At 38.3% G+C, this 27928-nt stretch overlaps 1 protein-coding gene across 1 annotated transcript in view; it reads left to right on the plus strand.

Annotated features, from left to right (window-relative positions):
- The first annotated feature begins 6658 nt into the window (after positions 1–6658).
- The window catches only part of OVCH1 (ovochymase 1), a 65445-nt gene continuing 44175 nt past the window's right edge, over positions 6659–27928 (plus strand). The window contains 12 exon segments of the mRNA XM_061206673.1: positions 6659–6793; positions 7073–7170; positions 7942–8114; positions 11649–11744; positions 12351–12502; positions 14015–14201; positions 16572–16659; positions 22914–23047; positions 24257–24397; positions 24508–24638; positions 25378–25468; positions 26531–26659. Of these exon segments, the coding sequence (XP_061062656.1) occupies positions 6659–6793; positions 7073–7170; positions 7942–8114; positions 11649–11744; positions 12351–12502; positions 14015–14201; positions 16572–16659; positions 22914–23047; positions 24257–24397; positions 24508–24638; positions 25378–25468; positions 26531–26659 (1555 nt within the window).

Genomic DNA, 27928 nt, shown 5'->3' on the forward strand with positions numbered 1-27928 from the left:
TTTGTCTCAGCTACACTTAGAGTTCCTTGTGTACATGGAGTTCCTTGTGTACATGTATTCCCCGCCTACTGCCAGTCTATCTAACCTGTCCTTCTGTCTGACAAGAACCAGTTCTCCTTGCCTTCAAATTCTCCAATAAGCGGCAGTCCTTTTACATGTCCTTTGACATAGGAGCCACGAGAATGGCTTTACAAGTTTATGTTAACCTTAAGAATTATTCAGGATGTTAAAACTGATTCAGATGTTTTCAGCCTGTTAACGGCATTCGTAAAACATGGTTCAGTGATGTAACGTAAGTGGACTAATCCAAAGATTTAAATACCTTGGAGGAAAAGAAATTTTATTTTAGGGAATCCTGAGATATATCTTTTAGGCCTGTTTATTTTGCAGCCCATCAAAAAACAGGATTATCAGCACTTTGATTCCAACTCTCCACAGTACTTCACAGCCCCCAGCGTACGAGTCTGACGTGCCTAACACGTGGTACCTCGGTTTGGTGCAGGGTTTTGCAGTGGTTGTGCAACTGCGTTTCAACAGGACTAAGTGAGAAAATCCAAACCTTTCCATACAAGGTTTTGTATCGCCTCTATTAAACATTCCAGGCCTCCCGGATTGAAGAGCCGCGTTCAGCTGATAGCTGAGATCTCTCCCCTCACACACAGGTGCTCTCGGCCCTCGTGGATTTGAGGATCACCTGCGTGCCCACCTTTAGGAATCCCTGGACCCCGGCCACCCAGGTTATGATTCTAATGTGCAGTGAGGCTGGAGAACCACTGCAGGCTAATAACTTTAATAAGAGTTTATGACTTTTACAAGGAGATGTTTATAATCTTTTAGAATTTTCACTTTTAAATTTAGACTAAAATGAGCCAAAGAATTCAAAATAATGACTTAACGGCACAATTGGTTGGTTGAGGCTGCCATTCCAAGGTTGACAAACAGGTGTGCTGGCTGAGGTGGTTTCCCATTTGTGGCAACTGGACTATAATTTGACCTTATATTTACAGAATTATTGGTTCTCAGATGGAGAGGGATTGCCTTGTCATTTGCACGTACCAGACGAGGTGCCCAGTATATAAAACTCATATTGTTTATGACTCATAGAAGGGCCCATGACATAGAGCTGTGTTCTCTGTCTCCCTCTTTCTTTAGGTTACACACATCAGCTTTTGTTAATTATTTCTTAATTGTACTCATTAGAATCAGTTTTTTTAAAAAAAAAAAAAACTTTTTCTCTGATTTGTGATGGATTTGCACCTTAGATCAATAAATCCATAGGATATTAGTAATAACACTCAAAGCAAATGTAGTTATAGGTGTTTTGTTTATTTTAATTTTTTTCCTGGTTTCCGAATCACATTTACTTTGATTAAATCGCATGTTGGTATCTCCCAATAATAGCAAAAGTTAACTATCTAAATGGCGTCTTTTGGCATTTTAAAAGTAAATACCTGTCAAGTCTTGTAATTAGGCTGTAATTGAATAGGATAAAAACTTACAATGCCAAAAGTTATGGAGAAATATAACTGTTTATGATTATTCTTGAAGTTTTCGATGTGAAAAATATGTTGAACAGTTCTTCCAAAAATAGCACTTCCTTATTTTTGTTTTTTAGTAGTCATATAACTTAAAGAGAAGAAATAAAATAACTTCAATCAAAGCTATGGTTTACTGTCAGTAAAATAAAATGTCACAACAGAATCAATATCTATCAATTGGCTCATATAAAAACGTTCCATTTTTATCACCAAGGATGCTTTCCATTAAAACCTTTAGGGCATATAACTTGTAAAATTAGCACCCATCACAATATGCAGTCATTATTAGTTTGTAAGTTTAGATCAGCCTTTACCACAAACTGAAAAGAGATGTCTACGTCCAGAAATCCAGGAGTTTTTTCCCATTCTCAGTGGTGCACATGGTGCATGTTTGTATCACTTTAGACTTTTCCAATGTGCATAATGTCCTTTTGGGGTTGTCTTGCTGGTCCATAGGAGGGGAGACCCAGTCCAAGAATCAGGAGATCTGGATTCTAGTTCTGCTCTGCCACCGAGGAGCCACCTCACCTGGGACAAGTTACCAAGTGTCTCAGTCATGTTTATTGCCCGTTAAAGGAGTGGTTAGTTCTATGGACCTATCAAGCTCTGTGAGTCCCCTGAATCCAAATGGAAAGCCCTCTGCCTCTGAAGAGATAACTGATAAGTGTTGCCCTTCGTTTTAGAAATTCTTAATCATTGCAGCAAAACACATACACAAACAACCCTAAAAGTGACTGAACTGCCCAAGTGCTTTAATATGGCAGAGGTAACTACTCTTATTTTGCAGTCTGTACACATAAAAATTAGCGATTTTTTTATGTTTCTAAGGAAAAAAGATTTAAAAAAATTTCCTCCAAAGGAACTAAAATATCTGTAGAAGCCATGGCTTGCTTTTACAATGTGAAAATCATTTGACTTGCTGTGACTCACCCATCTCTCCTTTTGTCAGAGGAAAATACTTACATCATGTTCTTGATCAGTTGTATATAAATGTACATTTTTGTTACTTTTGCTGTGCCAGTTACAAATATATCTCCCATAAAGTATTTCTCCCATTTAAGTCTGATTATGTACACTTTGCCTAGATCTTTCCAAAATAAAATTTATGTAAATGTCTATTTTATATAAAATATGATGAAAATAATTATGTCTTGTTTCAATCTCTCAAGTGCTCCGTGATTAGTACACACTGAAATCCATGTCACCAGTAGGTGCCTGCTTTAAAAATAAAAAAGAGTATCCTTCTTCCTTTCCCCATTCATTCATTCATTCATTCATTGCATTGTTCTGTGTGCTTTGTGTCTGCTCTCTTTTTCATATCTCACAACCACTGTTTCAGTGCTTACCCATTCCAGATCTTCTCCCCTCACCTTACTGAGGAGATGCCTTCACCTCTTTCTTTATGGAGTAAATACAAGGTAGAAAACCCTCAATATCCTGCACTGTCATCTATAAATTTAACCTGCACCCAATTCTCCCCTCTCTCCTGTTGCTACAATGGAAGAAGAGGGCCCTCGGCCCTGGATAATCACATCTTGTAGAAATTCATTCCATTCTTTAATCTCTTTCTTCTTCTTCCTTAACTTCTTCCTTTTTCTGGCTCTTATCAATTTTGTTCTATTTTAAAAACACAGATACAGGTAGCCACCATCAAGATCACTGGAAAAAAATCCTTCCTTTATTCCTTTTCATCTCTGGCTGCTACTGCACATCTTTATGTCCTTCACAGCCAGACTATTTTGAATAAATTGTCTTCACTCACTTTCTACTTACATCCTTCACATTCTCTCTGCAACCTAGTGAAATCTGTCTCTGCAACAAATATTCAAATAAAGTTGCTGTTTCTAACGTCACTAATAATCACTTTAGTGCTGATTCCTAGGTCTTGTGGGACTTGGGAGAGCGTTAGAGTTTAGACCAGTGGTTTAGTGGGAATGGAAAAACATTTTTTAAACAAAATATTATTTACCCCATGATTTGCTCATTGTTCATGGGTTAGTCTCCTAACACTCCTAATTTTACAACTGTGCTTAGAGCTGGGGCCTCCATCAAGAGTCTTGGAAGGCCTCCAATAGCAAATCATTATTTTGCTGCCCTAATGAAGATATATGTTCAAATTCAAGGCAGATTTCCCAATCCAATTTGGGATAGTCCAGCCCACTCTGCTTGACATCCTTTCCTTTTCTGAAGTTTTTTGGTTTGTTTTGTTTTGTTTTTAAATAAGAGAACCCTTCCATTTGGACCCTTCAACAACACCACAAACCCAACATATTTAAACCATCATCTTACTAGCAAATTTAAATCTAAAACTAATGACCTGGCTTTTGTTATATATGCAATTCGTATTGAATGGCTCTTTTTCTACTTAATGAAAAGGCATTATTTTGTCAAGCCAGAAAGGGATCAACCTTCTGTATAGAAGGACAAGGTCTCACTTGAGGCTGTGAGTTTGAACTCTGGAAACAAAGGGAGCTGTGATGTAACAGGAAATGAGACAGTACCCAACCCCATGGAGACTCCCAGGTGTGAAACAAACCACTGAAGATCCTGCAAAGCTGTGTGTGTACCATGTGCACAAGACTGCAAGGGGACAGGGTCTGTAAGCTTCATGAGGTTAGCCATGAACTTGAACATCATGGGTCCAATGTGCACAGCACATGCTCATTTTTTCTTTCCTTCTATTTTATTTTGTAACAGCTTTGTAGTGGCTTTAATCTGACCCTCTCTTGCTAAGAAGAAAGAGAGGAGTTTGGGTCCATTTGGAGGGTCTGAGCTTTTATTGGAGAGTAGTGTGCCCCTGGGGCCACAGATGGTTATGGTAATAATTGTGAGGTCACTACAGTGAAAGCGAAACTCGGAGATGAGAGTGGTGAGGGCCATGGGTCAGAGAGCCACTACCTGGAGAGTTCTTTTACAGCACTCAGGTGTAGCAGTGTATTTTCAGAAAAGAGCTGCTTACCTTACCAAGTCCCCTCCTGGTGTCCCCTAGACACCAAAGCTTGAAACCCAGGAGTCGTCTACTCAGTCAAACTGCCATCCAAGTTGTGACTATTTTAAATAAATACTTAAAATGGTGCTACTCTCAAGAACAATTCAGTCCAACAGAAGTATCTGTTGATGATGGCAGTGTTCCATATCTGTGCTGTCCAATATGGTAGCCACTAGGCACAGGCGGCTATTGAGCACTAGAAATGTAGCTAGTGCGACTGTGGAACGAAACTTTTTATTTTAGTTAATATTAATTTTAATAACCATACATGGCTAATGTCCACTCTGTTGGACAGTGCAACTTTAGAGCTTTTCAGTGTTGTAAGACTTGGGACATAAAAATCACGGAAACCCCTTTTAGCTTCATAAGACAAGAAGGCTTGAGATGGTGTGTTTCAAGTTTGGGTGCCAATCACATTCTTTAAGCTTTTTGCCAGAAGTTTCCCAATTCACCTTCTGCCCCCCTCTGACTGTCAGCTGCCTGTTCCTGGACCTGCATTCCCTCCACCTCGACTGTCTCTGTGCTCCTGTCCTTCTGTCTACCACCTGCCTGTCTCCCTAATTTGTTTACCCTCCTACCTCAAGGAGTTTTTATTTCTATTTTATACAAAAGTGAGATAACTGGGGCTGGGGGACTGGTGTCTAGGTTAGTTAATATATATAAAATGTTCGCTTAGCCTTGCCCTCATTTTTTGATAAATTATAAATCAGTTACAAATTCTGGCTTTATTCCTCTCCCAATCTCAAGCTAACTTGTTACAAATTACTTATTAGAAAATAATTATTGAAAAAATGCTGACACGATAATCCTACTAGTGAATTCATTTTAATAATCTTAAATGCTGGACCCTGCAGTTTTGGTCCATTCCACTGAAGTTGATGATAACACTGCCACTCAGAAAAGGAACGGGGCAGAAACCTGATCTGTCACATCCACTCCCTTTGAAAACTTGGGAGTGTCAAGGTCTTCAACAAGCTTCTTAGAAGCAGGGTGGTACCTTTAAATTCTCAAGTTTTCCCGAGTCCTCCTCCTTTCAGAGGTCAGCCTGCCTGTGTCTTGCATGGGTGCCCAGCTTCCTTGACCCTGGGCTTGGGCCACACTCCCCGGTTGGGAACAGAATTCACGTGCGCTGAGCGTTCTAGCCACTGATGCCCTTGCTCCCGCGTCTGGCCCAGGCTCACCCTCGAGGTCACCTCGCTCGCGTCTCCGGGGGCGGATGGCGGGGGCGCTATGACACCTGGGCGGCCCGAGAGCGGCCAAGGCTCGGCTGGTCCTGAGGAGGGAAAGCTGTGCGCCCGGCGGCGCGGCAGGTGCGGCCCCTTGGCGTCGCGGGAGGGAGTGAAGAGCGCGGGCGCTTCCGGGAGCGCGAGCCCTGCGGCCGGAGCGCCTCTCCTCGCCGGGTTTGCGCCGCCGGCGTCTGAGGAAGACCGACGGGGCCCGCACGCGGGCGCCATGCGGACGCCGCCTGGGGCTGCTTGGCTGCGGCTCCTGCTGCTGCTGCCCGCGGTCCGCCCCTGGCGGAGCAGAGGTGAGCCCGGTCCTGGGCACCGAGGCTGCGGGCGGCTGAGCGCCGGCAAGGGGGCTTCATTCCTCCCCAGGCCAGAAAGGAGAACAGCCAGGGGTGCCCGAGAAGGGCCTGGGCCGGATTTTCTTCTGCAATCCTCTGGATTCGAGTTCAAGTTTTCAGGCACATCTGCTAATCATGCTTGTGCTAAGGATTCTCCTCCAAGGAAAGATAACCAAGTAGAAGTAACTTAAAACCTGATAGCTCTGTTCCGGAGCAGCATATGTTCTCCAGTATCTTTCGTTCCACCTAAATTATGTGATGCTCACCGTCCCAGAGAAAGCCCCGACGCCATCACCAGAGGGAGAGGCCCTCATGCAGTTCCCAGGTCTTTTTTATTAAGGTAGCTCAGGCTGTAAAGGGCAGGGGGGGTCGCGAGGCAAGTTCTAGTCAACGAGTGGTATAGTGTCAGGGGTATCTTGAGAAAAGAAAGGGGATAGCCTGCAGCTGAGTGACACCAGAACACCTGAGCCAGGCCAGGAAAATCCGAACGTGGAAATCTTGATAAAGTGAACGCTTACATAAGGTGCCGTGTGTGTGTGTGTGTGTGTGTGTGTGATCACACATATGCTCTCCCACACAGGACTGAAGTGCGGAATTCGTGCAGTTGATTTGAAAAGTACGGAAACTATCTTGGAATCGGGGTTCTTCTCTAGAATTAGTAGTTGGGGAAATTCAACAGTTGGTGGACACCCGTGGCAGGTGGGTATAACAAAGACATTGATTTCTTAATGAGAAAACGGTGAATTATTTCCTTTGTTTCAAATACCACAACTCCAGGTTAACATGTAATTTTTCTCTGGACCCCACTTGACCTCACTGTCAAAGAGTTTACTTCATAGGAAATCTCTTCCTAACCAATTTATATCAGTGTCTTAATGTGACATCATATTAGAAGAGTTGGTTTCAAATGTTTCTGGAGGAGATGACATCTGTGTGGAGATGTATATTAGTTGTGTTCATAACTTTTTTCTTGGGCAGGTCTCCCTGAAATTAGGTAGACAGCACTTCTGTGGAGGAAGCTTGATTCAAGATGATCTGGTGGTTACAGCAGCACACTGCCTGGCTAGCCTCGATGAGTAAGTTGTGGATTTCCATTACTTATCAAACCTTGATCCATGGCAATAGGACTGGGAGATTCGATGCCCTAAATACCATACAAGGTTCAATCTTAGTCCCTTTCTTAATTTTTCCCTCTGGTCCACCTACCCACTGACCTTCCTGATTCCCAGAAACTTGTGTATATCCCAAGATTTCTTGTGCTTCCTGCTCTACTAATCAGAGACCCCAAAGATCCCAGACATCATCTATGATCTGTGGAGTTAGTGGTGGGGTAGGGGTGATGGTTACTTATTTTAATAAAGTATTAACATCAAATGTTAAATGGATGCACTAATGTTCTAATAATCTGAGTTTCAGTAATTAGGAGGGAAAAATACTGTGGGAATAACAGATACTTGACTAGATTAAAAGAGGGTACTAGTAAAAGGAAAAGAAGGACAGTTCTAGGAACAACCTTTCTATCTTGCTTAAAATGGTAGAGCATATATAGACTGGTTTATGTACAAAAGAAGACACAAATATTTTATGCAGAAAGACAATTGACGCTAGGGGAAAGGGTTCACAGAATGTAAACACTCTGTGATTGAAAACCATGACTTTTTATAGATACCTATAATTTACAGGGAATTATAACAATTGATAATAATCACTAATAAAGATACATCTTCCTTTAAGACTTAGAAATGCTTAAAGGTACATTAATCACTTTCATTTAATTACATGAGACCAAGACTGGCTTTCCTGGGGGAGACAACTAGACTTATTGAAAGATTTTTGTTTGGTTTTAGGAAGCAAATTAAGCGTCTGACTGTGACTGCTGGGGAGTATAACCTCTTTCAGAAGGATAAGGAGGAACAGAAAATTCCTGTCTCAGAAATTATTATCCATCCTAAATACAACAGACTTGGATATATGAGTTTTGATATTGCACTGCTATATCTAAAACACAAAGCCAACTTTGGTAAGTAGGGAGTGTTGGAGTACAAAAAAATACAATGGAGAAAACTGTGTTTATTAATTCTCTGCCAGGTAACTTCAATTCCTGTGTATATATCTAGAAATATTTGAATAGCTAAGTTTTGTTCCTTAAAAAATAATTTTGTTTAATCTATAACATATGAAAAACACTGTACCAGCCACGAATTACATATGCTTAACTTAATCAACATTTTAAGTACTCCACTGTCTTGGCTGGGCAATATTCTAGGCCATCTACCTGTACTCAGCTCTAGCCAAGGAGTGTGGGACATTTGAAAATGTCCTCAGAGACTTCTCCTTTCTGTCACTGTTATGTACTAGATATCTGACACTCTGTCAGCACAAATAATCTAAACATTCTGGTTAAAATATTAAAAATCTACTTTTTTAAAATACAAGAAAGGGAAGTGTTCAGTGGCCAAAAACAATGAAAGAGAACAGATCCAGAGAAGTTAGCCAGGCACTGAAGTCAGTGACTGCCCTTGAGGCATCTAAATGATCTTTAAGAACCTAGAGCCTTAACTGACCATGCAAGGAGCCTGCATAGGAGTAGGATGGGGGATGGGAAAGTCTGATTGGAGCTTCCCATGGATGTAACCTGGGACTTCCTGAAAGCTGATGCTTTGAAAGATAGGAGGAAAAGGAAAATATACCACATAAAGTGAAGGAATAAGGAAATTTACATACTTGAACCTTGGCCCTGAATGGAGGGCTCTCAGAAGAATCTGTAGCCTGAGCCAGGCTTCATTCAGGTTTGATGCTGGCATTCACATTACCTGTCACCAAAAACTCCAAGCCAAGACTTTAAAGTTGTTCCAGGTGAGTAATTGGGTATCTGGCAGAAGCAAAGGTAGTAGATTCTCTTTGAAGAGATGAACCTTAAATCTCAGCTTGAATGTATTCCCATAAAGTTTTAATGAATGAGAGCACACAATTAAAAGCATGCAGGGAAAGTTGCCACCAAAGAGAGAGTCCAAAATAACAGCAACCAGAATCAGGCCTTCCAAGATTGCAGGCATTAAAATGAGGTACATAATATAAAGTATGTTTTACTTAAGTTTAAATAAGTTAAAGTCTATCAGAAATGACTGAAGAACAAGAAACTATTAACTGAAGAGGAAGACTTGGAAAAGAGTCAATAAAAAAGATATGAAAATATAATTGGAATTAGTAACACAATAGTTGGATTAGATAGCAGATTAGATCAAATATAGAGAAGTAGAAGATAGGAAATAATTATCCAAAGAGACAAAAAAGTGGGGCAGAGAAGATAGACTGGAAGAGTATGGTAAACAATCAGTTTGAGCTTTAGAAGGCATACAGATAATGGGAGAGAGAGGCTATAATTTAAGAGAAAGTGAGTGAGGGTTAGTCATAGCTGATGAGACACTAACCTTCAGACTTAAGAAGCCCAGTAGTTGCAAACTATAATATTAAAAATAATTTTATATCTAGATATGTTGTGCTGAAATTATAGCATCCTAAAACCCCAGCGTAGATCTCAAAAAATCTAGAGAATACTATATTCCAACAGAGAAGTGACCATTAGATTTACAGCTAATTTTTTTAACAGCAGTAATGAAAGTCAGAAGACGGAAGAACAAGATCATCAAAATACTGAGAGAGAATAACTGAAACTAGATTTGTATATCAAAAGAAACTATTGATTTTTTTCTATTCCCCTTTATAGAAAAACTCTATGAAGAGCCATCAATGTTGGCATGTAAATTTCCTCTCCTCAATTCTCATAATTGCATGTATTAGGTTTGAGATGTCTATTAGACATCCAAACTAATCACACTTTCACCCCCACCACTCTACCAAATTTGCCTATGTCACAGTCACCATGTCCATGTTGCTAAATCCACAGATAAATTCTCCATCCTCAGCTTACTTAACAGGAGTTTTGACAGAGTTGCTCATACTCTCCTGGAAACATTTTCCTCACTTGATTTTTAGGGGTCCCTTGGTTTTCCTTCTACTTCTTCTTACACCCTCTCTTAGTCTTCTCTGATGACTCCTCCTCTTCTTCGTGACTTATTGTTGAGGTGCCCCAGGTATCAGCCCTTGGACCGCTTCTTCTTTTTCTGTGCTCACTCCCTTAGTGATCTCATCCAGGATCAAGGCTTTAAAACCAATTACTTGACGATAACTCTAGATGTTATATATCCAGCCCAGGTTTCTGTGTATTATATATGGTACTGGGATTAATAGGGCTCTTATAGCCAACTGCCTAATGATCTACCTGGATAGCTAATAGACTTCTCAAACTTAATATGTTTAAAATAAAATCCTGATTATCCCCTACATCTAAATCTGCTCTATCCATAGCCTTCCATTTGGATTAATGACAACTCTATCTTCCAGTTGTTTAAGCTAAAAACTTTGCACTCATTCTTCATTCTTCTTTCTCTCGCACTATCCATCTACCCCATCAGAAGAATTCTGCCACTTTTGCCTCACCCTCTCCACTCCTAACATCCTTTTCCACGCTTCCATCATTTCTTGCCTAGGTTAATCTGAATGGTCTCTTGAATCATCTCCAGCTTCCTCTTTTGCATCCCTAATGTTTATTATTAAACCAGCAGCCAGAATAATCCTTTTTGAAATCTAAGTCAGATTATATTACTCTGCTGAAAACACTTCAGTGGTTCTCCATTACACTCAGATAGAAATCAGTGTTCTTATCAGCTGACATCACCCTCATTCTAGCCCTGTATCTAACCTCCTTTTTGTTTATTTTTTTACTAAACTTTCTTCTGTTTAATCTGCTCCAGCCATCCTGACCTCCCCACTCTTCCTCAGACGTATGTGGCATGATTCCACTGCAGGGACTTTCCATTTTGTTTTTTTCTTCTTCAAATGCTTTCCACCCAGATGACTGCCTGATTCCTTCCCTCAGCTTCTGCTCAGTGAGGCTTGACACGACTACCATTTTTAAAATTGCATCTCCCATGCTATCTTTCCTAATCCCCAGACTTCTCATCTTTCTTACCCTGTTCTGATTTTTCTGGAAAAATCTGAGCACATATTACCTAACAACTAAATTATTAGATTTACTGTTTGTACTCCCCCCACCCCGAACACACACACACACACACACACACACACATTCACTCACTCACTCACACTTGTATCTAAGTTCTGCCAGGGAAGGATTTTTTTTTTCTGCTCATTCACTGAGGCCCAGAAGAGTGCTTGCCACATAATAGTGCTCAATTACTCTTGAGTGAAAAACTATCCCTTAAGAACAAGGGCACAACCTAAAGTGTTGCTAGTTTGGGGAGGGTCATTGTGGTATGTGTAACCTGTTTTTCCTTATTCTGCTTACATTTTTCTAAATTTCTATAAATATGAAATAGTTCTTTTGAGAGAGAAAAACTTTTAAAATGTATGTCATTATTACATTTAGGAAGAAAGTGTAGAAACCATGAAATCAACCAGATGTCAGTTTCCAGATATATTTAGCCATTACTTGTCTGTGACTCATGATTTTTTGTTACTGTTGTTTTTTCAGGAACTACTGTTCAGCTGATCTCTATTCCCCATAGAGGTGATACATTTGAAGAAGGGATTTTTTGCATGGCCAGTGGATGGGACAAGATTTCAGAGAGTAAGAGGCATCAAAAGAATGTAATATTTCTTCCAGGCCCCTTTACATGCCCAGTGGAAGCAGGAATTTTGTTGGTCTTGAATAATACATTTATCCTGGGTTTTTTCCCCCTTGAGTTCTGGCCCAATGAAGACTTCTGGTTGTCTTCACCATAAAAAGTTTATACTTAAGGCTCTACATAAAATTTCTCCTACTGCCATTTTGGTTAGGTGTGTCAGATGAAGGAACCAGAGGTAACTATAATAGATGAAGAATAATATAGTAAAGTAACAATAGTTAAGCTTCCTTATCTTTAATATTGTGATTTTTTTAAAAATGAAGAATTTTACAGAATATTGCCTTATTGACTAAAGTTTTCCTCTTGAGGAAACATTTAAGCATATATTCAGAGAAGCCACAATTGCCTATGTTACCTTAAAAATCTAAATTAAAAAAAAATGTCCTTTATCACATAGTATAAGATTTTAGGAAATAATATCATTCACAGCTAAAAAAAAGCCTTCTACATTTTGGTTAAACATCTACAAGTTTTAAACTTGTAAGCTTCTTATTGGTTTCTTTCAGTGAGGACAATTGTTGACTAACATATCAGTCCCTTCTCCACAGCAGCAGAATATTCAAATGTCCTACAGGAAGTGGAACTTCCCATCATGGATGACAGAACGTGTAAAACTATGCTCAAGGGTATGAACCTTCCTCCCCTGGGAAGGACCATGTCGTGTGCTGGTTTTCCTGATGGGGAAAAGGATGCCTGTCAGGTAAAAAGCATAAACCAGTCCAGTTATTCACCCACTATCACGTGGGTGATAGTGGATTCTGTCTTTTTTCTTCTGAGCTGCTTTTGGGGGGTTACTTCTTCAAGATTCCCTTTTCCCTCATCTTTCCATCTGGCTTCTACTGAAAAAGGTTCCTTGACCAGGGCTGAGAGAATTCTTTTCTGTCCATGTCCATTCTTACCCCTGTACCTCTTTTTGGGGGAGTGAAGAGGAGAGGCAGGGAAGGTGGGTTCAACATTTCCAGCCTAATGGAATCAAACAAGATGACCACTTTGGCTAACTAATTAGGTCAGCTCTGAATTATTTTTTGTTCCACCTTTTGTTAAACATTGTAATTTTTCTTCAAGCTTTAGTGAAGAATGCAGTGTTTGCACAAAGTTTGACCAAGGATAGCATAGCTGTAGTAACTATGGGGTAAAAGATGTTGTGAATGACAGTGACCTCCCAAGGCCAACATAACAGCTTCACAAAGAAGACCAATCCTGACAAGATAAGAAAGGAAAGGGAAGCCAGTTTGTGAAAGACATGTGTTTTAAGTTTTAGATGAAGAAGATAATTTACTTGGAAAGTGTTTTTTTAATTTGTTTTTGTTTGTTTGTTTTTTTAACTGTAGGAGCAGGGATTCTTTATTCTTTGCCAGCAAGCAGCTTGAAACTGCCATGTGAAGGTCCCTAAAATTTTCTGTTGGAAAAATGTTTAATTTTTCTTCTAGGGGGCAACAGAATAAGGACCAGGAAGAGTTTGGGATGAAAGAGATAGAAATTTACAGTTATTCCACTTTCTAAATTGGAACATAGGTAGACTTAGGTTGCTTTGTCCTGTCTCATCCTTTATAAGCAATCATTGTTTGGATAAAGCTCTCAAACAACTCTGTGCCTTTTGAGGGGGTTTAATCTGACACAAAATTGACATGTTTTCAAAGCAACATATCATTATGAAGAATTATTAAAGAAAGGATCCTGAAATTGTGGGTCCTTTATCCTCTAGTCTGAGAGCCAATGGATCCTTTATATATAGCCCCTGGGACAAAATTAGGTTCCCAGGCATTCTGTTTTTAAAGCCTTGAGCTATTGCATGACTTTAGAGGCTCTATTCACTGGTGCTGTGGGCTTGGGATGTGACACAGTCTTTCTGAGCAATTCCAGATGACAAGCTATAGTGGAAGCATATATCTGTGAACTCCCCCTTCTCCTTCTATTTATTTTGAAATATATATGATTGTTCCCAAAAGACTGAGAGGAAGAGAGGAATTAAGTGTTAGATTGACAAGATTGCATGAAGTGGGTGGAAGGAGGTTACATCTAAGCGAAAAGACAGTCCTTTGAAGCTAATGATGAAGAAACAAAATGATAGACAAAAAGTGTTGATGAATAATGACCTTTGGGCTTATATGCCTCAACGTCTTCTCTGAGATGTGTGCTGATATTTTTGGACCTGATAAAGTATTTTTAACTTGTGACTATTTTAAAATTTCCTCTTTCTCTATTATAAAAGGGGGACTCTGGAGGTCCACTTGTTTGTAGAAGAGAAGATGGAAACTGGGTTCTTGCTGGGATAACTTCCTGGGGAGCTGGTTGTGCTAGAGGCTGGAATCCTTTCAGAAATAACCATAGAAGGGCATCACCTGGCATTTTTTCCAAGGTGTTTGAGTTAATGGATTTTATCACTCAGACCATGACAGGTGGGTGTCATTTCTATGAATTCCTCCTTCCTCATTTCATTGCAACTCAAAAAATGGTCATGCTTCTTTCAAGGATAGTTACTCTATGTTGCAGATATAATCAGAAATAAGCTTTAAAATAAAGCAAGAATAAGGCTTGTTTTCAGTTCCTAATACAATGTATATAAACTTCTAACTCTGAATTAATTAACACTGATACCCGTCAATTTAATTTGAACATCAACTGGATCTTCACGTTTATGGTCATGTAGATTTTCATGAAATGTGGCCTTTTTTGTACTTATGAGATTTTAAAATAGTTTTGCGTATAGACTCATTAGAGGATTCTTTCTGTATTTAACCAGTTGACATAATTTTTTCCTAAACTACTTAAGATCATTAAAAATAAATCACCTGGCATGAGTTTGATCCCTGGTTGGGGAACTAAGATCCCACCTGCCCCAAGGCCAAAAAAAAAAAAAAAAATCATCCTTTCTCCCATTCACCCTTGTTAATTTTACTTGGCAAGAGTGGAAACATAAGGGAGGCTTTGGAGAGTTATTTTTGTTCTGTGGCACTAAAATCTAGATTCGGAAAATAAATGCCAATTTATTGGTCTGCAGATGCCAAACCTGTCCTCAAGGAACTTCCCAACTACTGGGGGAGACAAAGAAGTAAATGGATAGTTGTGATAAAAGGTGAAGTTCACATAAACCCAGAGAGCTATAAGAACACTGAGGGGGGGCCTAGGGGGCTCAGTTCTGAGGGGCCAGAAGGTTTGCAATGAAAAGGGACAGCATCTGCTCAAGAAAATGGCACAAGGGACAGCCTCTACAGAATAAAGAGGCATAAGGAAGCACAGCTTACAGGAACAAGCGGTTGAGTGTAAGAACCAAATGTGTTAAAGGCCAGGACCCAGAGCAGCAGAACACAGTGTTTCCACCATCCCTCCCTCCCTCCCTCCTTTCCTCATTGTAGTCCAAGACCAGACACCTGGCTGATGATTTGAAAAGCACTCCTGCTGCTGGTCCAGCTGAACACTAGTGCCTCCTCCAACAAGAGCCCACTCTCAGCTCCCTTTCATTTGGTCTTCAGAGTAAAGGTGTTCTGTTCATTGCCATTACTGCAGGGGGAAATTTTTCTCCTGGTAACAATTCTATTCAGTTTTCATCACCTAGAAGAGAAAGTTAAAAAGGTTAACAAGCGCTGAACAAAGGTTAATGGTAACAATATTTTAAAATGGCAATGAAATCAGGCAATAACCATCAATTCCACAGTCAAATGAATATCAGAATGTGACAAGTAATTTATTTAAATAACACCTCCTTAATATCATCTTTCTAAGCTTCTCATTCCCTAGTTGCCTGTTCTAGCTTCCAACAATTAAAATGTGACACAGGAGTCTGAAATTTCTGAGCGAATGCTGGAGACTTGCCATGTCATTGCTAAAAGTTGTGTACTTTTACTTTAATATCATTATACAAAGGTATTTTATTATAACCCAGGAAATCCTAGTTAGAGATGGGAAAACACCATATTAGTTTCATACACTATAATTTGACAGCTTCACTATGACTCATGATTTGAGAAAATTGGATAATTGTTAAACCTAAAGAACTCAAGTAAAGAATATTATGAATACTCTTCAGCCATAAAAAAGAATGAAATCTTGCCATTTGTGACAACGTGGATAGGACCTTGAGGGCATTATCCTGAATGAAATAAAGAAAGGCAAACACTGTGTGATCTCACCTATATGTGGAATTAAAAAAAAAAAAAAAAAAAAGCTGATAGATACAGAGAACCCATTGGTGGTTGCCAGAGGTGGTGGGTGGGCAAAATGGGTGAAGGGAGTCAAAAGTTATAACTTCCAGTTATAAAATAAGTCCTGGAGATAAAAATGTACAGTATGATGACTATAGTTAATGATACTATGTTACATAGTTGAAAGTTGTTAAGAGAGTAGATCTTAAAAGTCCTCATCACAAGGAAAAAATTTTTGTACCTAGGTATGGTGATGGATGTTAATTACACTCACTGTGGTGGTCATTTCACAATACATATAAATAACAAATCATGTCATAAACCTGAAACTAATATAATGTTATATGTCAATTATACCTCAATAAAAGTGGGAGAAAAAGTATTGTAAAGAATATCAGATGGTTAATTAATAAAATTATTATATATTTTTAAAATTATGATTTAGAAATTTTCCTAACAAAGTCTGCAAATACAAAGTATAGGTCATGGCACCTACAAACAAATGCATTTCCATAAATATGAATTATATAATATAAATTATATAGCTTCAGGCTGAGTCTGTACAATATGTCTTGAAATGTCCATGGCTGAGCAAAATAATCAGCTTTTTTTCCTATGTTTTGGAAGATTGTACACCTCAGGGAACAGTATTATTTGGAGGAAATGGGAAGATTCGTTATCCCCATTCGGAAGAGAGCAACTATTCTCATAATCGGTATGTAACCCTGGTAGGAATGATCCCTGGGTTTTTCCCCCAAATCATGCCATTTTAAGGGGCCATGTTTTGGCAATTTTATCTGGTATCTCAGTTACTTTATTTGATTAACATAAAAGCCTAAATATTTTATCTGGTATTGGATAAGTATTTGCTAATTGGTGTTTCTGATACCTGTTAGTATGAATCATCAGCATTAAGACTGGAGCTTACGAGGGGAATTCCCTGGCAGTCCAGTGGTTAGGACTCCAGGCTTCCACTGCAGGGGGCCCAGGTTCGATCCCTGGTTTAGGAACTAAGATCCCACAAGCTGTGGGGCACAGCCAAAAAAAACAAAAAAAAAATAAACAAACAAAAAGAGACTGGAACTTAACCTGAATTGATGTATTCAAGTATCTAACATTAACAGCAGCTGGTAGTGAGATTGTTTTGGGAATCTAGTGGTTAATCCTGTCCCACTTATTTCTGTAATAATTGTAATACTTTGTTCAGTGTTGCCTAGAAGAGGGAAAATAGTTCATGATGTATAAGCTTCAGTATCTTAAAAAAATTTTTACCTACCTTGTCCTCTATATGGCTAAGAATATCTTTAAGCTTTAAAAATTAATTTTGCAAAATCTCACTTTCTTAAGTGTTCTACATTCATTTTTAAAATCGCATTGAGCATTGAAAGGTATTCAAAGGTAGATGAGAGTTCTATGAGTTTATAATCTGGTAGGAGGAGAGAGCTGGACAAAAATAACTATACTATAAAACAAGGTGAAATAAGCTTTATAATCTACACTACCAAGGTGTGTTGGTACTATTGACAATGGAGAGAATAATTCCTATTGCAGTGATTTGTGAGGTGTGTGTACTGTGGTTGGGAGCGGTAGAGATGCTTCAGTTAAGGGGATGGTATTGAAACTAGACAGTGAAGTATAGTTATGATTTTATTGCTCATGAAGTCTTTTGTAGCTCTAACATATAAGAGATTTCTACAGATCATGCCAGGCAGAGGGAATTGTGTATAAGAAATGTCAGGAGGTGAAGAATATCAGGACTGTTTGGACAGTGTGTCCCAGTGCAGCTGGAGAACAATGTTAATGTAAATAAGAACTGGGGTAGCAGTGGACAATGAAGATAAAAAGGCTTGAATTGTAGAGGACCTTGAATTCCATGTGAAGAAGCTTAGACTTTATGCCATGGGAAATGGGAAGTCAAAATGGTGGTGAGATTATAATTTACAAAATTAATGTAAAATAAATGTAAATATCCATTACAAGTATAGGACAGAAATGATGTGGCTTAATTGCAACCCATATTTAAAAGGCTTATTAAGAGTCTAAGTTGACATTCTGTGAGTCAACCTAGTAATAATATAATACCAATAAAGCCTTTGCCATCTTTGCTTAAACTTTTAGAAGAAGAGCATCCAGAGTCCTATTCTATTAGAGCCCTGGGCTGGGGTGTAAGCAGGAGGTCTCTAGGTACAATCGTTAGAGAGGAACATTGATAGGCTGGAAATTACCTGAAGAGCAATGACCAAGATAAAAAGAAATTCAAAACAGTGCCTTGGGAGATGTGGTGGAGGGAACTGGCAATATATTCATTCCAAAGAAGACTTGACAGGAGGAAGGAACTGTCTTGATTTATCTGAAAGACTACCATAGAAGCAGAATTGGACTTCTGATTAACTGCTGAGCTGAGAACAAGAGCAGAGGGCAAATGTTAGAAGAAGGTAGACTTCAATACAATGTAAAGTAGTTTCTAATTTGAGAGATTTCTGAGATTTAATGGCCTGCACAGGAGATAATGAATTTCCTTTATAAGTGGATATTTGAGCAGAGGATGGATGGCTATGCGTGAGATTCTAGAAAGCATTTATCTATTGGATAAGAGATACACAGATGACAGACAATTTACCCTCAAAGACAGAGAACTTGTGATTCAATTTAGATGAAGTATTGACGAGATCTCTGCAAGAAAGACTTTCAAGACAGAGGACGTTCTTAGTAGTATCAAACATTGCAAAAGTCAAAATGAGTTCAGATAAAATGCCATTGGTTACAGACAGTTCTGGGTGTACTCTGATGCTTTTGCAAAAATGTTCCTATAAAAGAGTTTCATCTTCAAGGAATTCATGGAAAACACTCTGACAAGTACAGGTTTCTGGTAACTGACTATACTGCTGAACTGAATGAATAAGCATTTTCAGAACTCTGATGGAAAACTGATGAATTCATAAAAGTGCTAACAAAAGATCAAGATAAAAAAAAATTAACTACATGGGACTGAGTGAACTGATGAGGATGATTATAATTTTTGTGACTTTCTGTTTGAATAAAAAAAAAATCCCCCCCCCAAAAAAATGCCATTGGATATGGTAATTCAAAATTTAGGAAATGATTCAGTAGAATTGTAAGGTTAGAAGCGCTATTCGCAATGCGTTAAGTGTTTGTTGAAGACTTGGTATCTCTTCACCAAATAGTAAAAATTAATTGAGGCCCTAAGATGTGTCAGGCACTATTTTAGGTGCTAGTTATACAGCAGAGAATGAAACAGACAAAAATGTTTTCCTTTGTGGGACAAGTTGTAGGGTGGAAAGTGGGGATAATACAGATAATATTACATACAATAGAAAATGGTAAGTGCTATACAGGAAAATAAAGCAAGAAGGAGGGGTAGAGAGTGCTGGGTTGTGCAATAATTGGGGAAGATGTTCAGGAGGACTGCACTATGAAAATGATATTGGAACAAAGACTTGAATGAAATGAGTGAGGCCATCAAACGATCACCTTGGGAAGGGATATTCCTGGCAGAAAAAAAAAAAAAAAAATAGCACTTAGCTAGAGCTAAGTGAGAGAGGGCGAAAGTGGTCATGATTATGAGTGGCCAAACTTCTAGAGCATAAGAAGGACTTTGGATTTTACTGTGAGTAGGATATGGGGCCACTGGAGGACTTTGAGCAGAGGAGGAACATGGTCTGACACATTTTAAAGGATCTCTTTGGCTGTTGTGTTGAAAATAAACCATAGAACAGGCAGGAGCAAGAGCTGAAAGACCAGCTCCTGCAGCAATCCCGGTAAGGATGAAGATAGCTGCGACCAGGTTTGTAACAGTCGAGGTGGTGAGAAGTGGTAGAGCCACAGGATTTGCTAACAAGTTGAAAATTTGGGTTTCAAGAGAGAAAGACTTAAGATTGTGTTGAAGGTTTTTGACCTACAGGAAGGAAGGAGCTGCTATTGTTTGAGATGAGGAAGACAGTTGAGCAGCGAAGAGAAGGAGGAAGATGGGACAGTGGCTTTGGGTAATAGGGCACTAGGGTTAAGAGAAATGGGGATTTTGTTTTTTGAAGGGTAGGGCTAACTGTTCTTATGGGCAGAAGAGAGAGTAAGAGTGATTAGTCAAGAGAAATACATATATATGTGAAGGAAGTTTCATGAGAACACAACAAATAAAGATTTAGCTTTGGAAAGAAGGAAGATAATTCCTTTCCTGGGAAAGTAACAGAAAATGTCAAGGTAATCTATGGGAAATTTGAAGGAATTTGCACTAGATGCTGTCTTAGTAATCGTAAGCTTTGAACTGCTTCATGTTTAGAGAATGAAGTTGAGATTAAATAGTTAAGATATTAAATAGCTTGTAGGGACTAAAGTAAGAAGTCAACTAAAGAGAATAAGACTTTCAGCTACATTACAACTCAATATTAGCATGAATTTGTACCATATTTCAACACATCGAAAACAGACTGGTTGTTCATTGTTATTTTATGTACCACCAATAAAGAAAACAAAATACCCAAAATTAGGAGATCTCCATATAAAAGTGGGACACCTATACCTTCATGTAAGGCTATACAAGGCATAAGCCCACTCATGTGGAAAGTTACATGCCTCAACCTTGGCAATGGATGTAGGGAGGGGTACAGATCTTCCTGAGAATTTGAATCATAAGCTAATGTTCATGCAAGTCTGTAGTCTAAAATTTTCACCAGTAGTGTGGTCTAAAACACCTCAAGCAGAAAAATTAAGTAGTATGCAGTCAATAGTACCCCCAGGTGACTGACCAAAACTATTACAAATCCTCTCTTGAAACACTCTTTCAATCCATTGATTGTAAGACTAACATTGTGAGATCCTTCTAACCGAACTGTAAGACTCCATTGTAAGATCCTTCTGATTTTAGAATGTTCAAATGTGAAAAGACATGTCTTAGAAATGTAATAAGGCATGGAGCCAATTTACCTACTTAGTGACTCCAGCATGCTAAGCAAACTTGAATGATGGAAGAAGGGTCTTTTAAATTCCAAATGGAGTTAATTAGCCAATGGTAAGGGAGAAAGGGATAATGTGAAATCGAAGCAGGGAGTTATAGTCTCTCCAAGCCTGTCTTTATTCTGGTAGGTGGTAGCTAGATTCTCAGAAATGACAGATTCATGGCATTCAGATGGTCTCCTTCCATGGAAGATATTACATCTTTAGAGCCTAGAACAGTGCCTGGCATATAATAAATGCTCAATAGATATTTGAATGAATAAATCAATGATTAATTCTGGTACCCCTCTCTCACTCAGCTTGACTAGACCTCAGAATCCTTTTAATGCAGCAATCACTAACAATAAATCAAAGTTGGCATGTGACTTGAAATCTATTTTCCATCTTTGAGTTAGAGATTTTGAATTAGAAAATAATATGATGAAAACAGGAGAAAGCAGTGGCCTTTGAAGTCATAAAGCCTAAACTATATTTCCCATTATATGTGAGATGTGATGACTCTTTCAATATCAATGCCAGTTTTTCTATTTGGAGAAAGGGGAGTAATTTCTCTCCTGCCTACCTCAGAGGGCGGTAAAGAATCCCAAGAAGGAAGATGGATATGGAGCGCTTTTCCAACTAAAGTGCTTAGAAAAGTGGGCATCGTCATATTTTAGGCAGCTTATTGCTTTTTAAATCAAAGTGATTAAAAAGTGATTTTAATAATATTTTAGGCAGTCTATTTTTACATCTAGTTCAGGATGATGAGCTTGAATAGAAAAAGAGTAAAGCAAGGAGTTTCTGGTTAAGGAGAAGATGTTTGGTGAGAATTACAGTGTTTGGTTTTGGAAACTGGGCATAAAAGGGTTGGATAACTCCTACAGTCCTGAGAAGTTATTACTTGGAGGGCAGTGGGACAGTTAGCAGGTCTAAGGTTGTTGATAAAGACTATGGAGTTTTAGAAGGAAGCTCGTTCTGACATGTTAGGTTCCAGATAAGACTGCTTTGCACTCACTCACAAACCTAGAAAATGAACTATGGTTACCAAAGGAGGGAGAGGGGTGAGGAGGGATAAATTAGGAATTTGTGATTAGCAGATACACACTACTATATATAAAATAGATAAACAACAAGGACCTACTGTATAGCATGGGGAACTATATTCAATATCTTTTAATAACCTTTAATGGAAAAGAATCTGAAAAAAAATATATATATGTATGTATGTATAACTGAATTACTTTGCTGTACACCTGAAACAATGTAAATCAACTATACTTCAAAAAAATTAAAAAATAAATAAATGAACAATGAAAATCATGACAGAGGGTCACTTGTCAATTAAAAAAAAAAATTTCTTTGCACCCACATAAATGTGAGCCATAGAAGACCCTGAGGATGTCTGGCCCATTGGGATTTCTTTTCTTGAGTAAATAGTATGAATTCATGTAGAAAAATAAAGGTAAAGGATTGTGTGTTAAATTATGTAAACTACTTTCAAAATATTTAAACATGTTTCTAAGGATATTTGTAAAAGGTCACAGCTTACCTTACTGGAAGTTGGCTAACATCGCAACTGCAGGGATTATGACTTAGGCTGACCTAGGAGGATGTGGCTGGTTTGGGTTAAAATATGCTACATGGTCAATCCATAATTCATAATCCATAATTCAACTTCTGGGTGAATATTATGAATTTTCAATTAGACTAATAAATTAGAGAGATGAGTCTTAGGTTTCTTAAATTCGTAGATCAAAATTCTTGCATTTTATAACTAAATGAAATTTAAAGTGTGATTTCTGACCATTCTCTAATTAATACTGCTCCATTTGTTGGAGAAATACCAGCAATTTGAGCATAAACAAATTATTCTCACATAAAGAATTTCCTTTGCCTTTTACCTTCTAATATCCTGTAAAATTTTAGTATTGAGTTATGAGCTAAACCTCAGATATCAGATCTTATTTGTCACACTTGACTCTGCCATTTATTATACTTTCTTCACTTTCTCCTCTGCAGCTTATGTATCTGGAAAATAATGGTACCAGAAAATAAAATTATCCTAATAAAGTTTACAAGCTTAGACATAGAAAATCAAGTTGAATGTGACCATGACTATGTATCTTTACAATCAAGCAGTGGAGTGCTTATTAGTGAGTATGCTACATTTATTTTCATTTGTCATTTTAGAGTATCCAAACAACCAAAGAGGGGCTAAAGGATCTGAAATTAGATTTCTGCACACAGGGAAATTATTTCATCTTGCAAACTGTGCCCTTCTTGAAGGGGCCAAGAGTGTGTGTGGTTAGAGTGGAAGCAAAGACCAGCATATTTCCTGAGGTTTATCGATTCCTTTCTCAAGTTTAATAGCAGTATTGAACGAAATTGATCTCACAATTGTCAGAAACTTCCTTTCAAGGCCATGTCGGTTTTTTCCTTCTTACCACAAAAGCGGGTGCATGTTTGCCAAATCTGGTACAGACAGAAAGCATATGGAAGAAAATGTAAACCATTCATAACCTTACCACCTAGAGGTAAATGCTGCTAACATTTTGATGTATATTTATCTATACATATTAACTGTACACACTGAACTCTACATTGTTTTATAATGTTCTTTTTTCTCATGACAATAGATAATTTCATGTCATTTAATTTCTTTTATTGAATACCTCTTATAAGCTATATAAGCATAACTGATATATTTACTTTAATTGAAATATTATGTGTTAAGCGTGATAGAAGGTCTCTGGAGCTGGCATAGACCTCGGTCTCTAGGTCTCCATATGGCCAATGATTAGGACAAATATCTCTTCAGAAGTATTTGACAGAATGCTATAGTCAAGGTATTGTGCTAAGGGTTATAATATTTATTGACTAAATGATTTCATGCTTCAGGCCTTTTTACCCAGTAATCATTCTTTAAACCAATCATTAAACCAGATATCATGCCAAGTACTGGACGTATACAGAGTAAAAGCAGTCTCTGCTCTACTGAGCTTGCAGTTTGGTGAGGTTAATAAAGGTGTACCACAAAATAGGAAATGGCGTAGAATAGGATATGTGCTGTGGAGTTCAGAAAAGCTCTCGTTTCCATTGGTTGTCAGGGAATGTCTATGGAGAGCTGGACTTTGAGTTAGACCCTGAAGGATGAGTAGAATTTCGACATGTGAGATTGGGTATGAGGAATTAAATGGAATATAAATTATTGAAGCAGAGTGTAGAATAAATTAAAGGGACCACTGTATACTTTGGTGTATTTAGAACAGAGAGTTCATGGAAGGTAGTATCAGAAAAGCACGTGTCTAAGTTTGTTTCCATCATTTTTCAGTAATCTTATTTCAATTTCTTTTGCTTTTAAGGTAAGGTCTGTGGAAATGTATTGCCCTCACCATTGCTGACAGAGACCAACGAGGCCACAGTTACCTTTGTTTCTGATACAGACAACAGTGGCAGCAGCTTTGAGCTTACCTTTACTGCTATACGGAAGAACTCAGAAGCAGGTAGGTATTAAATCAGGCATGCAATTCCCTGCTGTTTTTCTGTGATATGAGGGTGAGGAAGAGCGAATGCCTTTGGCTATTCACCTAGGATTTCCCCAACACTTCCATAGGTTCAGGATGTGGGAGTGGGGCTGTGCTGGTGGTGGAAGGGATGATTCACTCTGCTGGCTATCCTCACCTATAGCCCAGGAATGTAGGGTGTCACTGGTTGATTCATGCTCCAGAGAAACACATTATAAAGGTAAGCAAGTAAGGAGGCCTTTACTTCATCAAGAAATTAGCTGTGTGTGTTTAGCAGAACTTGCTTCATCAGGACTGTTAAATTGTCATATGATTAAGATCTTCTATTTGCTTTTTTTTTTTTTAAACTCTAAAAGGGGATCTTTGTATGTAGTTTAAAATGTTTTAGCAGTTTAAAAGAGACTAAAACAAAAAGTAAGTCTCCTTCTCATCTAACTCCCATCCTACTTCCTGGAATCAAACACTGATAAGTTTCTGGAATATCCACAGAGAGAGATTCTGAGCATTTACAAACATGTATATATTCATATTGCTTGGCAGTGCTTTCTCTACTTAAAAATATCTCAAGGATCTTTCTAGATAAGCCCAGAGGGCTTCTTTATAACAACTGCATTAAATTGTATTGTGTGATGTCCCTTAATTTCTTACACCAGTTCCCTATTAACAGACTTCTAGTGAGTTGCCAGTCTTTGCCCATGCCAGCAATGCTGGTATGTTCCTGTGTCACTGTTTTTGGACGATGTGGATGTATATAATTCCCAGAAGTGCACTCACTGGGTCAAAGGGTTTGTGTCTTTAAATCTGGTAGTAATTGCCCTCCAAAGAGGCTGCAGTTGTTTACCCTTCTACCAACGGAATATGAGGGTGTGACTGAGAGCCCTTTAATGTATAGAGGGAAACTTCAAAAGTTTATATCTTCTCTTTGACCACTTCTCTGGTTATGTTTATAATTTATACAGTTGACATTTGAAGACCTTAGTATTGAATTTAACCAAGACTGTACTCATGCTGTTGTGATTTATGGTGATCCTGAAGAGGAACATGGGGTGGGTGGGTAATAATTCTGTCCTTTAAATTTAATCTGAAAAGTATGAGACAAACCAGAGTAGTTGGAGCGTTGGCTGGCTTCCTTGGATACCATGAGGTAGAGTGGGGATATGAATTTCTTATACTGGAAGCTCATGATGCCATAAAACTTGAGCTTTAAAATCTATCACTTCAACTGATTTACCAGTAAAGTTTTTAATAGAAACATGCAAAATTTGAAGAATGTTTCAGAATATTTGGAAGGTGAAAAGGAGGTCCCAGGGAAAAAAGAAAATGTTAACACTGAGTAAATTTTTGACAGCGATTTAAGGTAAAATTTTAAACTTTTTTTTCTGTATTAATCCCTTCAATTGCTGATATATTCATTTTTATGTCCAAGAAAAGTAACCAAAAAAAGATTATTCAAAGCTATAATTTCTACATGAGCCCTTAAAGTTAATTTTTGAACTAAATCTTCAAATATACTTTCAGCTTTGACCTACCAATTTACTGCGTATGAAAAATTATCCCTTCTGGCCATGTTGCCACATCCTTAACACCTACTATGTGTCCCTCAGCTAGGTGTAGTGTGGGTTGGAGACCAGGAATATAGATAACTTTGGAATATTTATTTGGATAGTCAGGGCAGGTGAAGGGAGCCCAGTTCCCTGATGCAGCAGATCGGGACCCATATAGAGTGGGGTTTAGGTGAAGCAGATTTCAGATGTGTTACCTATCACATAAAGTGTAGCCATGCTCTGTTTGGAAGGAGGAATACCACGTTTGGGATTTTCTTTAATTCACCTCTTCTCATTGTCTATAAATTAACAGTCAACTGAGGTTTCTATGCATACTAAAAGTCAGATATTCTTACCCTATCTATAGAGTTTTTCCTGCGAGATAAAATTATAGTACATTGTTATCTTGAAACTAGTGTTTGATTCCCACATGAAATGGAAGGGTACAAAGCAAAGTTGGAGAAAACAAAACTTTTTGGAAGAAAATTAATTGGATGATGTTTTACCTCTGTTTTCTGATTTTTAATTTTTTGTAACTGTAAAGCAAAGTTCCCTAAAACTTTTACAGCTAAGCTTTGTGAAATCTTGAACCCTACTCGGGTATTCAGTCCTGGTAACATGATGGTGATTCATTTTAAAAGTGATGGTGAAAAGAATTTCCAACGCTTCAAAGCTAGATTCAGCTTTTTACCCTCAGGTGAGTATAAACACTTGTATGATCATGATATTTTGCTTATGAAAATGGTTATAGGGAAGATAATTTAACCATGTTTACCTAAATTTAGGGTGCTTGAATCACCTAGGTAGCAAAATTAAAATGCAGATTCCTGGGCCCACCCCCAAAGATTTTGATTCTGTAGATGTGGAATGGGGCCCTGGAACCTGTACTTTAAGAAGTACTTCAGATGATACCAAGAAACTATGTCCACTAGATGATCAAAAAAGATTCCAAGCACCTTATATGAAAAGTAGATAATTCAGATTTGAGAGTGTAACTCAGAAATGAGATTGGCTCTGTTTGGGGATATTTGAGGGCTTTGAAGGATTAGTAGGATTCTAGTCATTCTAGAAAATAAAGTAGCCTTTACTCAGACTAAAGGAATATCATATGCAAAGACCCTAATGTGAAAGAGAATGGATGATGTACAAAAAACTACAAATACCTCAACACTGTTGGAGTTTTTGAGGGAATGATAAAAAAGGTGAGAGTTAGATCATGATGGACACAGGACATTAAATGTTAAGTACCACAGTGACAGCATATCTAGTTAACATTTATTGATTACTCACCCTGTACCAGGTATGGACTAAGCATTTCACATGTATTATTACATTTATTCCTCAGTACAAACCTAAGAGGTTTGTATACTGTTCCCCTTTTCACAGATGAGGGAACAGAGGCTTAGGAGTTCAATAACTTTACCAAAGGTGCATAGCTGGCAAGAGGTGGAGCCAGAATTCAAACCTTAGCGGTAATGGAGAAGATGGCATTAGAGGTTAGGGGTGAACTCACAAGGAGAGTAGTGAGGAAATCATGGTAAGAATTTATTCTGACATTGCTTGATTAGTTATGTTGTGGGGAAGGAGATATATGAAGAAGAAAAATTCCAGCATGATTTCCAGGATTCTAGCTTGAGTGGCTGCATGAATGGTAGAGTCATTAAATGATACAGAGAAACATAACAAGACCATCTTGACTGTTAAAATCAATTGATCCCATTTGAGATATGTGGATTTTTATGAGCTTGTGGGAGATTCAGATGGAGGTATCCAGCAGTCCTAGAATTAGTCCTAGATCTAGCAGTCCTAGATCTAGAATTCAGGAAGGAGATTTAGATTGAAGACAGACATTTGGAAGTCATATATATGTAAATGAGTAAAAATAGGGCTATGAACAGTACTTTCGTGGAACATCTTTCAGAATGAATAATAGGATCCTGAAATAAAGACTGAGATTGGGAAAAGA

This window comes from Eubalaena glacialis, chromosome 11, assembly GCF_028564815.1.
Source record: "Eubalaena glacialis isolate mEubGla1 chromosome 11, mEubGla1.1.hap2.+ XY, whole genome shotgun sequence".
NCBI classification, from domain to species: Eukaryota; Metazoa; Chordata; class Mammalia; order Artiodactyla; family Balaenidae; genus Eubalaena; species Eubalaena glacialis.